Source organism: Melanaphis sacchari, unplaced genomic scaffold, assembly GCF_002803265.2.
Source record: "Melanaphis sacchari strain LSU unplaced genomic scaffold, SCAv2.0 Contig77_pilon_pilon, whole genome shotgun sequence".
In the NCBI taxonomy this organism is placed as follows: Eukaryota; Metazoa; Arthropoda; class Insecta; order Hemiptera; family Aphididae; genus Melanaphis; species Melanaphis sacchari.
In genome coordinates, this window is record NW_020271547.1 from 2,957,825 (window position 1) to 2,971,815 (window position 13,991).

At 33.9% G+C, this 13,991-nt stretch overlaps 1 protein-coding gene across 4 annotated transcripts in view; it reads left to right on the forward strand.

Moving 5' to 3' along the window:
• LOC112601346 (unconventional myosin-XVIIIa-like) overlaps positions 1 to 12,383 on the forward strand; it is a 56,427-nt gene extending 44,044 nt beyond the window's left edge. Inside the window, exons 1-9 of one of the 4 annotated variants that reach the window (XM_025348923.1) lie at positions 639 to 2,032; positions 7,560 to 7,832; positions 7,910 to 7,999; positions 8,481 to 8,882; positions 8,989 to 9,143; positions 9,433 to 9,556; positions 9,627 to 11,087; positions 11,529 to 11,616; positions 12,206 to 12,381. In XM_025348923.1, the coding sequence (XP_025204708.1) occupies positions 809 to 2,032; positions 7,560 to 7,832; positions 7,910 to 7,999; positions 8,481 to 8,882; positions 8,989 to 9,143; positions 9,433 to 9,556; positions 9,627 to 11,087; positions 11,529 to 11,549 (3,750 nt within the window). In that variant the 5' untranslated portion in view covers positions 639 to 808 and the 3' untranslated portion in view covers positions 11,550 to 11,616; positions 12,206 to 12,381. Of the gene's footprint in view, positions 1 to 638; positions 2,033 to 7,559; positions 7,833 to 7,909; positions 8,000 to 8,194; positions 8,410 to 8,480; positions 8,883 to 8,988; positions 9,144 to 9,432; positions 9,557 to 9,626; positions 11,088 to 11,528; positions 11,647 to 12,205 lie in introns of those variants that run through there. The other 3 variants (XM_025348921.1, XM_025348920.1, XM_025348924.1) reach the window with 3 other exon arrangements.
• Positions 12,384 to 13,991: the final 1,608 nt, after the last annotated feature.

The window sequence follows — 13,991 nt, forward strand, 5'->3', positions numbered from 1 at the left end:
AGACTATATTTTTAAATTTTTGAGAATTTTTGTACTATTTAATAATAATATTATCTTAAGTGATTTGTGGCAATACAAAATTTGTATTTTTAAACGAGAACTGCAACTTGCTTTTTTCACTATAAACTTTTAGTGGATATTTGTTTTGAAAACTTTGATTTACTTTATTCAAAATTTAGACGAATGGTTTTTCAGTTATTCAAAGTTATAACATACTTATAAATATAAGTTCTCGTTTGAAAAAAACTCAAGTTTGCATTTCTATATGACACTCAATAACTTGAGAATATAGATTTTAATGTATACTTTAAAATTCCAAAAATTAGATTCTTTAACGAAAGGGTATGAGCATAGTTTTGGTAAATCACCCTGTATAAAACCATATATATATATATATATGAATTATAGTCTTCTATTATTATTATTATTATTATTATACGCACTCATCGGTCATTATCTCGCACGACGCGTATGAAGGTCGTCGTTCGGGCGCGAAACCAGTTTTCGACGTGTGTACGTACACGACGAGCGCCCGTGAATGGACCGAAACGGCATCGGTGGCGGCGGCGGCGGCGGCGGCAGCGGCAGCGGCGGACGTCCTGCGAGAAAGACATTGGCCGCGCGGCCGCCGGACACATGGACAGTTATGTCGATTGGTCCGGACGCGCTGGATGTGTGATTGTCGATGCTCGTGTCGAATTCGCCCGATATGTCACGTATATGACATTACCGCTGTTGTTGTTGTGGTCGTCGTCGACGTTGTTTCCGTTGTTGTGATGTGTCGCGGTTGTCGGCCAGCGTTCTTCATATGCCGGTAGTGTCGTCACGTCAGTTTCAGCGGTGGTGGTGGTTGTGTTTTTGTTGTTCGTCGCTGTTCGTGGTGCCGGTACTGTTGACGCAGTGGCCGTCGTCGCTCGTTCGCGTCGTCCCGTTGCTGCTCGCGTACGTGCTCATGCCGCCCGATCGCGTGGCCGTCGGCGGCCGAGGCGGTTCGCGGGTGCGCGAGACGAAAAAAGCGCTGCTCGGCCGTTCGCGGTCGACGTCCACGCCGTCGCCGTCGTGTTCGCCGTTCGCCGCGTCCACCGCGGGTTCTTCTAATTGCGCCGCCGTCCCGATCGTGGTCAAAGGGACGGTGTCGAAGATCACCGAAAAGTTTCAATCGCAACCGCCGCCGGTGCCGCCGCCGCGCACCACGCGGATACCCAAACCCTTGCGCGCGACTGACCGCGGTTTGGCGGCGGCCAAGCCCCAACCACCGCCGTTGCCCCCGGTGCCGCCACCCGTCGTCAAGTACGAGATCAAGAGGCGACAGGAGAAACTGTTGAGCGAATTGCACCGCCGTCGCGACGGCCTGTCTGGGGACTACCGGGCGGCGGTCACCGTGTCTTTTTCGGACCGACTTCCGGACGGCGGCGGTGCCGGTGCCGGTGCGGGAGATAGTGCAATGTCTTCCGATTGCGGTAGCAGTTCCGACTCGGAGAAATCGGTCTGTTGTGGCGGACGGCTGTCGGTCGACAAGTCGGACGACAAACCGGACGAAAAACCCGGCTCGCCGCTCAGTTCGGGGTACGAGTCGGTTGAGGAGACGATATCATCGGCTGCCGCCGCGACAGTACCCTACTCGTGGGTGTTTGGCGCACCAGTACCACCACACGACCGCGGTTTTGACGCGACGGTGCAGCCTTTGTCCGCCGCTTCGTCGTCGGCGTCGTCCGACGGCTGTTGCGAAGGAGACGAAGACGACGACGACGACGTCCCCCCGACGGCACCGGAAGACCGACTCGAACGGTTGGTGACGTTCGCTTCGACGACCTCTTGTCCCGCTTTGACGCGTGCAAAGCTGGACCAAGACGACGACGAAGACGTGCACGAGGCGATCTTTCGCCGTCATTTCGGAGGAGGAAATGACGGACCGAAGGCAGTCGCCGCCATGGCGGGAGGATACCTGTCGCCGATACCCGAGTGTTCGTCCACTGAACCGAACAGTGTGGAGACCGTTGAGGACTGCTGCGATTATGTTGACGGCGAAAAGGTTGGAACTCAGTGCCAGTTTTGTCGCGTTGTATGAATGTTATATTTTTACGCAGAATTTCGTGACCAGTGACGTGAACGCGGGACGAAAGAACTGAGCGTAATAAATGCTTAAGAGCGCGCTACATACCTCTATATTATAAATTGCCTTTGAAATGAAAATCGTTGTGTTTTACCCGGAAAATAACCACTCTATGGGTTCCAGTGGCAATTGGGAAATCAAAATTTTTTCATGATACAGAAAACAATATTTTCTGTGTCGTAATTTTGAAGAACGTATAATTAACAAAAAAATAAATAAGATTTTTTCGCAACGTAGCGTAATATATTTTGTATTGTCTTCCTTATCGTTTATAAATATGACTGTATAACTTAAATGGTTCATTTTCACGGTAAACTATTTTTCTATATATAATCGCGTTATTTCGCTACAACTAACAATAATATCGTTATAGGACTATTAAAAAGATATTTTGAATTAGTATTTTAACATAACAGTACCGAATAAATTTTCTATATAAAACTGAGACAAAAATCGAATATTTTTAAAATTAAAATTCGACTTCTAGAAGTATTATTTTTCTCTCTCTACACTTATTGGTATAAGTTCACGAAAAAACGACCAGTTTTCAACATTTTTAAAGTTCAAAATTTAATTATCCTTAAAATTGCTTATGTTAAACTCCTTAAATAGCGGGTGTGGTGGCATCTTCTTAATGCTATTTGTGCGTATGAAGTACAAAAAAAGATTTCGCTAGTTGGCGTGATGCCTACAATCAATACAATTATAATACGAATAGAATTTTTTTCTTGAACCTTATAGTGTTTAAATTTGGTGAACATTCGCTTTCTGCTAATAATATATACCATTAATTACATGTCTTTACACATAAAATACCGAGAACTTTTTAAAAGCGAGTTTATGTGTGATGCGCACGAGGTACCCCTACGTACTCACGTTTAAGTGTATAATATATTATAATATCTTGTTTATCGTCTAGAAAACGTATTATTATAATACTCTATAATTTTTAATATCAGCTTTTCAACGGTACCAACGCACATTGTACACTCATTCCGAAAACTAGTTTTTGAGAGCAGTCTTTTTTGTTGTTGTAAGATACATAATCCTGTTTTTATTTTAGTTAAATTATTACACATGTAAAGTAATGTGCCCTCAAAAAAATATTACAACAGTCTATATGAAGCCTTATGCTCATCGAAATTTGCACCACCACATCACCATCTTCGTGTTATTGCACACATACTCACTATACGCAATTTTTCTTGCACGAGATGGATTTCTAAACGATGCTTTATTTTTTTGAGTCATTTAAATGATAATATTTGCTCTTTTTATATGTTATATCGTTTCAAAAAAAATAGGCAAAAAATGTTGATGGAAATGTAAACTTATATTATTCTGTACGCGTGTAGATTGGTATTGGTGTCCGTTGTTTTTTATCGATTCGCGTGCCAGAACAAATGTGCTATTTCCCGTTATACCGCTTCGGCGGGATTAATCTGGACAAAATAAAAAATACAAACTGGTTTGTTAGTCTGGTTAAAAGACGTTCACTATAATACAGAAGAGGCGGCCGTCGTTAATAATTTATTCACAGCTCGTACCGTAAAAAACACATATTTTACAATATATAGGATAAATTCAATAATCATATATAGTAAACAAAGTGCATATAACGGGGCTCACATGTGTGTTATAAGACTGAATGCAAATAATTGTGCTAGACGGTTGTCCGACTGCAATGCAAATTTCGTATAGACGTTTAGGTTGAGAGCATTCGGTAATGCGGGAAAAAGCATTCTTACAATAAAAACTCTTACGGTTGATCGATTTTTGATTGGGTAGGTTTACCTAGGGAATCTTTCATAACGATTCGAATCGCTGATATAATATTATATAATTTTCTGTCGATGAAGGAACGTACATTAAAACTAATAGCGATTTTCAACGATTTCAAATAAATGTGATAGGTATTATTTATTCTTACTTATCTTATAATGCGTCGCACACGTATTCAATTGAATTATATATTTATTTATTTATTTATTGGTCAAAAATTGAAATTGGAACTTAGATTTTCGCCATTAGACAAAAGACGTTTTATAAAGTCAAACAAACGAATTAGAAAAATATAAAACATCTGATTGTGAGTGTTTTGTTTTTAAGTCTGACTTACTCTTTTGATAGGTATTTAATATTTATACGTAAAACAATTAAAGTCAAGTCAAGTTTATTTATTATTACTATTACCACTTATTCTGTTATCGTTGTAATTTTAATAATTTTTTATTACTACATTAAATATTTATATTTTATCACAAATAACATAGAAACACTTATTGTTACATTCAACATAAGAGTCCTTTGTAACGGTCGAAGTCGTAATTAATATTAACGTAGGTTGGTACACTCTGTGTACATAATACACATCCGTCACACATTCGCGTTATATCGTTTACCTTTCGAGCGAACTAATAGATTATCGAAATAACACACACACACACACACACACACACACACATATATATATATATAGTACGGTTATTGAAATAACAAAATATTTAATATGTTTAAAATGCAATTATTCTAAGCCTGATAAATAAACTGCGTACACCAGTACTCGGCACCGTTTAAAATCATTTCCATAAAAATATTCAGTAGGAAATATTATTAATTTATCAAAATATTTGTAATTTTAATAGCCAATTTTTAAACGTGTATATTATTATTTCCATTGAAAAGAGAGCGTAATATATTATTCCATTTGCTCCCAATAGTTTTTATTTCAAAATCTATTTTGATTTTTTACGACGCCGAGTAGAAAATAATGAGTTTATAATAATACTCTGTTATTGACATCGATTATATTGTATGATGTTATTGGATATAGGTACGACTAGAGCCAAAGATGAGCTCTAGTTATAAAAAATATAACTACTCGTATATACGTGTTAGGTCATAAATTCAGAGAAGAACATAAGACCTCTCACCAGTTATATCAAATACCACATAGAAGTTAAAATATTCAATGCTGTTATATACGTGTAAATGTTTAATGTGTTTAATAGTTGCACATAATTTCTTAACGTTGATCAATTAAGTTTGATGAGTTAACTGTTTAGAATGGGTAGCAAGGCGAATATAACATATGCCGTCTATATGGTATACAGAATGCAGTAAATCTGTTATTATAAACGATAGATTCAAACATTTTTGTAACTAATAAAACACAATTTAAAGAAATGAAGAATTTATATTTCTGGCTTATTGTTCTAGAAATTCTTTTGCATAAAATGATAGTTGTAGTTTTTATAGATATAAAATAATATACTCCATCAATTTAAAATTAATATTAAAAATGCTATTATTATGTCGTTAACAATATTTAATCACTGTTGTTTTAAATTATTATTACTGGATCAATATTTCTTATACGTCGTTACTTGTATAAATTCATATTTTTATGCTTCACTATTGGTATGATAAATATCAATATCATATTATTTATTGCATTTTAGTTATATACCTTATGATATATATATTTTAAAAAAGTCGGACAGGATATGCAAAGACCTGATTTTGAATAGATACTTGGTCCACTTCGCTCACCTCGGTTCATGATTGTAGTGTGTTATTAAATATTAGTTATTACATTTGAATGCAACGATAAATCATCGAAGTAGAAAAACTGTGCATAGTTTTTTATTGCATTTATGAGTTTATAAGAGTACCTATGAGACTACCTATTTAAAGTGGTTAGGTTACTCATAAAAATTGTTAATGAATCATAATAACAATAATATATTTTAAATATTTGTTAAGTGTAATTGTAGGAAATAATCTATATTAGAATGTCAAGTTTTAATACTTTAAGTTAACATAAAAATGCAATTTGAAGATATTTCAAATAATATAATTAAACGTACAACTAAAAATTTCTCAGCTAATCAAATGTGAATGTAAAAAATTTCAATTATTCAAAATATTATTTTGAATTCTTATAGTTAAAAAAATTATTCTCAAACATTTAAATAATCAGGCCTGAAAGATTAAACTTAAATTATTTATTAAACAAAAAAAAATGTATTTGTAAAAATATTAAATTTCATCGATATGTAAAAAAATTATAATAAATAAATTAACATGGTAATCTTCAAAAGTCAAGTTTTAGTTTGAATAATGTATGGTTAATTTTCAATTTAAATTATAGGTTTTTTAAATAATATTTCGATTCATTGATATAATCATAAAGCAGAAAAAAATATAAAATTTCCAGGATTCTAAAAGTTAAGTTTAAAAATAATTTTTAAAAGTTATCTCAAATAAGTAATTGGTAAAAATTTTAAATCTAAGAACAATTTTGAAAATTTATTCCTTCAAAATCAATTTTATTCTTTTTTTTTTTTAATCAGTAATTATTTTTTTACCTTTAACAAACACTTATTATTTATAAATGACCATTACTACCATATTTTCAATAAATTTATAAAGATTAGACGGGGTTAAATAAAATAAAAAATACATACTTGAAAACCAATACATTTCTTATATTTTTTCAAGCATTAAAAAAAATATTAGGTACTTATTTAATTTCGGGTCTAGATAAAACTATACACATGTACAACATATTTGTTTTATTTCTCTTAAATTATTTGATTGTAAAGTAAGTTTATTTATTTACGTAATACTTGAACAAATCAATAAAATGATATTACTTATATGTTATATGTAGGTAGGTACCTATTAGGTCTTATTTATTAAAATTGAATCTCTGTTTTTTTTTTACTATAACGGTACGATTTGGTCATATTTTGATGTTTGATGTAGGTACATAACGTAATTATTTATTTTAAATAAGAATTACTTGTTAAATATTAAAAATTAAATTGAAAATCTTATTTTGTATCACTATTCGTCTTACGAGTACAGTGTATAAACGTGTTAAAAAATAATTTTAGAGCTAAAAAATGTTTTATCATATATATATATATATATATATAAGTTGATATTAAATAAAAAAAATACTTAGTGATAAAACATTTTTTAACTTATACGAGTATATATATATATATATAAGTATAAATTTACATATATTACTCACGATACTACATTAATTATAGTTTGTTTTACTAGGAATTTTTTAATCAGATTAATTTTTTTTTTTTTAGTTCTTATGTATTTAATGATTTACATTTGTAGAATGTTAGATTTTGCATAGTTATTTATTTATCTAATTTTTCTGAATGTATACTGTGTGTCACATAATTATTTATTACTGTTTGAACGTCGTTGTTTTATAAGATTAAAGAATTGTTGTTCAACAAAAATATCACAAATACTATTTGATACAAGTTTAAAATAATAAATGACAAACAAATTATCGCGTAGTTGACTATGAAATAACTAATATTATTTTGTACATATGCATACTTATGTATGCGCGTTTGAAGTACAATATGTGTAACATACGTGTAACTTTTCTTTATTTATTTGTTTTCATCAGATATTTTTCCGTGCTAATGTCTTACAAACTCTTGAATCACAACGTGACGAAAAATTATCGGACATCTTTACTCAGTTACAAGCTCGCTGTCGTGGATACCTTGCTCGAAAAGACTACGCTAAACGAAAAGTAAACGATATCGCTGTACGGTGCATACAGCGAAATGTTAAAAAATTCATGGTCGTTAGAGATTGGCCATGGTGGCGACTGTTGGTTAGAATCACGCCTTTGCTCAACGTCCACCGAACCGAATATGAACTTAAACAGAAATCTGTAAGTACCGTATACTAAAAATTAGATTTTTTGTTGGTAAGTTATTGTATTTTATTAAAATTTGTTGTGTGTTCTAGGATGAACTGGAACAATTAAGGAATAAAGTGGACAAGTTGGAACAGGAACGATCGCAGTTGAAAATGGATAACGATAGACTCGAACAGAGAGTAAGTAGTAAATTCTTCAAACTTTCCGGTCGTGTATTTTTTGCATTAGAGTATTTGCCGTTTAGTAATTTTATTGGTCTCTGGCCAAACGCATTTAGTATCCTCTCCCGGGGCCGGTCTATTTTTATGCGACCGATATTTTAAGACGAGACTGTGTATAACAACAATAGACAAATTCTTGTTTCATTCAACTGACCGACACTTCCCCAAACATTGCTCATTTTACGTTCCCATACATTCCCGTAACAACAATGTTCACACCGGCTTTAATGAGAAGACGATACGGTGTAACGCCGTCGCGATCGGTTTCGCGTTCTGTATCACCGTTATCATATCGGTCTTGTCACTCCACCACTGAACATAGATCAGAATTTAATGCTAAACTTCTTGAACTTCTCCACGAGAATAAGGTTTATGGCTACCATTTCAGTTGTCAGTAAGTTACTTGTAACTAAAATGTACTTTTGCGTTCTGTTTCTAGTTGGCGGAAACAACTGCTGACTTAGCCGAAGAGCATTCCACAGTAACTATGGTTTCTGAGCGGTTACAGTTAGAATCGACCGAAAGACAACGCTTGGAAAAAGAGTTACTGGAGACACAGGCTGTTAAGACCCGAATGGCTGAAACTAATGAACAATTAGAAATGCAGTTGCTGTGCATGAGGTCCACTGATCCTTCGTTGATGTCATCGTCATCATCTGTAGCCGGAACCATGAGTGATGACGATAGTGCTGTAGCGAATAGCGATAAGGGTGATCAATATTATAGACGGAGATATGAGCGCGTTTGTCGAGAGTTGGAGTACGCTAAAAAGCGATTACAACAACAGCATAATGATGACATGGAGCAACTATTGGCCATGAAAAAACAGCTTGAAAAGAAAGTGAGTATTAATATATTTGATCTATTTTTTTTCCAAGTCAATATATACGTAAATATATTATGTGTGTATTATACTAAAATTAATAATAATAATGATAATTTTTAAGTTGGCTGGTGTTTATGAAGACGTAGAAGAACAACGTCAAATTGTTGCTCAATGGAAACGAAAAGTTAATAAGCTAAATTCTGAATCAAACGATCTTAAACTTATGTTAGAAGAAAGTAATTCGAGAAATAATTTACTGGAAAAGAAACAGAAAAAGTAAGTTTAAAAAATATTTTCTCATGAATACAGATTTAAAGTAATACAATTGGACGTTATATGTTATCTATGGTTTACTATATAATAATGTAAATCTGTTACATTCATATTTCAATGCTAATTGTACTACTATCACTAGTGTTCTACACGAATGATTTATTCATAAAAAAGTGTATTAATTAGTTAAATTCTTATTGGATTATCGGTACAAATAATTTTGTGTAATTAAATTTAGTCGGGTGACATTTATTTAGTAATATTGTACAATTGATATGAATAACTATTATAGATTCGACACAGAATTACATTCATTACAAGAGGAGTTGAAGAAGGAAAAAGCTCAAAGGGAAAAAATAACAAGAGAAAAAGACATGGCCATGTCGGATAAATTTTCAATGGAGCAAACTTTGAGTGTAAGTTTTCTCTGGAATTCACTAAAAAATCAAATCTATAAGTACCTATATTTATTTTTTTCGATTTTAGAGTGTCAAATTAGAGTTGGAGCTTAAAGAACAGAAAGTCGTCGGTTTGAATCGTGAGTTACAGGAGTTGACGTTTAGCGGTAACACAGAGGAAGAAGTCGCAGCACTCAAGCGTTCAAAACATCAACTGGAGAGTAAGCTCAAAGACCAAGAAGAAGAACTAGACGATCTAGCTGGCCAGGTACAGTTACTGGAGCAAGTAAAAACTCGCCTGGAGATGGGACTCGAACAAGAACGGAAGGAACATCGACGAGAGTTGGCTCAACGCGAACAAGAGAACGAAGAAACTCGGTGTTCGGCGGCAAAGAAGATCAAAGCGTTGGAATGTGAGATCGAAAACGAGCACGAAGAGAGAACGGCCCTAATCCGAGAACGTCATGACCTAGAGAGGCGCCTAGTCGATTCTGAGGACAGGGAGCGATGTCGGAGCATGAACGACCAGGAATCGATTGCTCGACTTCGGCGGGATATAAAGAAACTCAAAGCGTTGCTTAGGGATGCACAGACGGTACAAGAACAACGCAGTGACAGTCAAGCGAACCGCATAGCTATGCGGCAGTTGAGGAACCAGCTGGAGGACGCGGAGAGCGCTAGGGACTCGGCACTCAAGGCCCGGACCCTAGCCGAAACTGATTTGGCTGAGGTGACAGCTTCGTTGGACGAAGCGCTGGCGGCTAAACGTACGGCCGAAGAGCGTGCAGCTGGCTTGGCGCGAGACAAGAATCACCTACAGAGCCAGTTGGACGAGAACGAAGAGGAGCTGGCCGAGGTGCTGAAGAAGTACCGAGGTACGGTACAACAGCTGAGCGCCGAGCAGACCGTGCAACAAGAACAGGCGAGCCGTATCGCTGAGTTGGACACGGACCGTGCCAACTTACAGGAGAGGCTAGCCGAGCTGACCTTCCGATTGGACAACATGGAGACACACGGCGACCCGGCCGGCTCGTTGAACTTGAAGCGGCTGCAGCTCCGGGTCACCGAGCTCGAGTCTAAGCTGCAACTAGAGCTGACCACCCGAACCCGGCTAGAGGTGCAGATAGCCCGGCTAAAGGAAACCGTGGATCGGTTGGAGACCGAACGCGAGACAGCCCAATGCAAGGAGAACGCTGCACAGGAGGCGGTGCGCAAAATGCAGCGGTCATTGAGGGAGGCCCGGGAGTCGATGGCTGAAAGGGATTCTCGGGAATCGGCAGATGTGAATCGCAAACGGGCATTAGAAAAGCGAGCCGAACAGGCAGAGTCTGAAGTGAGCACCGTCAAGTCCGATCTGGCTCTAGCGCTGCAGCGTATCGACGACCTACAGGCTGCTATGACCGGCGATTTGGACGACGACGACGATGAGTTCCGGTCGAGCAGTGACGATGACGACGATGACGGCGGAGACGGTGACAGCGACGATTCGGTTACCACGTTTTTGGCTAGCCAGGGCGTAAGGAACACTACGCTCCTACAGCAGCAGAAAGTGAGTTGTTACGTTTTTATTTCGATAAAATTTGAACTCGGATCCGGGAGACATACTTACCTACATGTTGAGCTTGGTGTCCCGATCTATCATTAATATTTTTTTTTTTTAACAAAAACTTAGTCATTACTGTTGTTCTCATAATTTAAATTTTGAATACTATATGCGTTGATTTTTATTCGTACTTCCTTACTAATGTGCGCAAGATAAAAAATGTCAAACGTAAAATAGTAAGCTTATTCCTTTGCGCTATTAAAATTTGTCACGCTAAGTATTTTTAAATATAAGTCGGTAGTATTAGTAAGATAGTCCCTCTTAATGACTTTCCAAATCATAATAATTGAAAAAAATTATGTGTGATTGAGTTATTGTGATTTATTTATGTAATTAAACTTAAAATATATGTGTTTATTTATGTGCCGATAATATTATTTGTTACAGAACATGGATTCAAATAATTGATGACTAGTAAATTTTCTGAAGAGTTTGCACCAAAGTATTATTTAAATACAATTTTATTATAAATCATGTATGTAAAACAGTTACTTAATAGTTAATTGTGAGTTATATTATTATTATTATAATTATTTATATTTATATCTAAGTACCCTATGTATAAACATGATTGTGATTTACTGATTTCCACCCTTTGTAGCTCTCTATTATTTAATTATTCCCTTTCCCAGTGTCTTCCATCAATCATATGGGTGAATACACTCACAAAAAAAATACTTATTCGTTAACCGTCCACTGACGCAATAAAAGATTTTTTACGTTTACTGATTTATTTGTAATTTTTTGTACTGATTTTACAAAATTTTTATTGTATTATGTAATAAAATGTTATCATTTTTTTTCTTATCATATTGTATAGTATTGTATTTAATTGACCTCATCGAATGGTGCAATAATGGTTAAAATTGTCCCAAATAGACCTGTTCAAAGAAAAATTGATACACACACAGTGCGTTTATAATTTGATAATGGTTTAGTGTTGATGACAATTTGATTTATGTACCTCAAACTTTACTGAATACAAATTATATACCTATTTACTGATAATTATGAATTTCTATTGACTTTGGTATACTATTATACTATGTTTCTTTTGAATGTAGGGCACCGGCGTCCAGATTCCGAGTAATCACATTTAAGAAAACAACACAAGTTGTGAAGTATTAATTATGAAGAAATTTAAATAGTTGTAAGCCATCAAAATGTTGCAATGATTTTTTACTTACTAAATATTTACCAAATTAAATAGCGAATTGTGTACATATTACATATAATTTTTAAAATTTAAAGTTTACGTTAAAATATATGTTATATATTTGTTCAATTTGATATTAATGTGTTATTGTGATTAACCTAACCTTTGGTTTTTAAAAATATGTATTATTAAAAACTTTGAATACCATTGAAAAAAAAAATCTTTATGCAATAATTAATTTTATTGATTTTAAATTTGACTTTGCAGTAGTTATTGTAATTTTTTGGAATTTATAACCAGGACAAAAATGAAAATACAAAATAATTAGAAATCATTTCAAGTAACTATGTTAATTCTGTTAAATTTAAATTTGCTATTTAAAGTATAGTATGTTAATGTTTATAACGACTAGGTATTTAATATTATATTTTTAGTTTTTAACATGGTATAGTGCATAAATTGAATCAGTCAGAGTTGTCAGACTTTCAGTAATTAAATTCATTTGGATGTTTGATGAGCTGTAGTAAATTTAACAATGATGATAGTAACAACCAACATTGTAATTTGTTTGTTGAGGTGTATTTATAAGTTTTCACATGGACCATTACAGGTAAAAATCACAGTTCATACATTAAGTGTAATATTTCCTTTACAAATTAAAATTAAATACTTATTTATACTACTAAAACTTTATGATTATTTTCCTCATAAAATTAGTGAATTTTTCTTCCCACATTACATTTTAGTTACTTACAGCTGGTAATTTATGGTATAGTTTTTGTGCGTATAATATGTGTTTGTCAAATTTTAAACGGAATTAATTTAAATATATTATTAATACGGGAATTCTTAAGAAATATCAGTTATTTATCTAGGAAGTTTTTTCGATGACTTTTTACTTAATTTTTATTAGTCCATTTTTATTATTTTGAAATATACGTAAATTATTTTTGAGCATTCATATTTTTATAAAATTAACCATACAAAACGAGTAGATATCAACTACACCAAATACCTATCACAAGTTGTTAGTACTGAGTTATAATGTTGTGGAGAAACTAATACGTCATATTGAATTTTAATGCTGCGCAGCAAATAACAGATAGGTATAATATTTACATCGATAAATTTTTGATTTTACTCATATAACAATTTAAACATGTATTGTAATGATAATCTCATTATTAAGCCACAAAGCTTTATAATTAAATATTATAATAATATTGTTCATCATTCATCTTAATACTTAGTAAATAACCAAATCCATAAACAATATTATAAAAATCAAAATTATATCATTAACACTTGTATTTATAATTATATTATATATTACAATATCTAACAAATTACCAATAACACCCAATAAACATGTGTAAATTCAAACTACAATAATATATTAAAATAATTATCAAACAATTAGTAATAATATAATTTTTATTTGTTAAATACTTAATATCATAAAAAACATGCTTTTATTATACAGATGTATTTATACAAAATAAACAATAACAAATTAAAATGGAATAATAAGTAAAAGATCAAGTTTATAAGTAGACTCCTATTCTGACATTAAAGTTAGTCAAGTCTTCATCAAAGATTTTGTCTCCATCGAGTAGTCTACATCCAGTCATCAGCCTTTCCTCACAGAAGCTCACAACCATTATTCTCAAAAGCAAGAGAGTATTAATTTAATA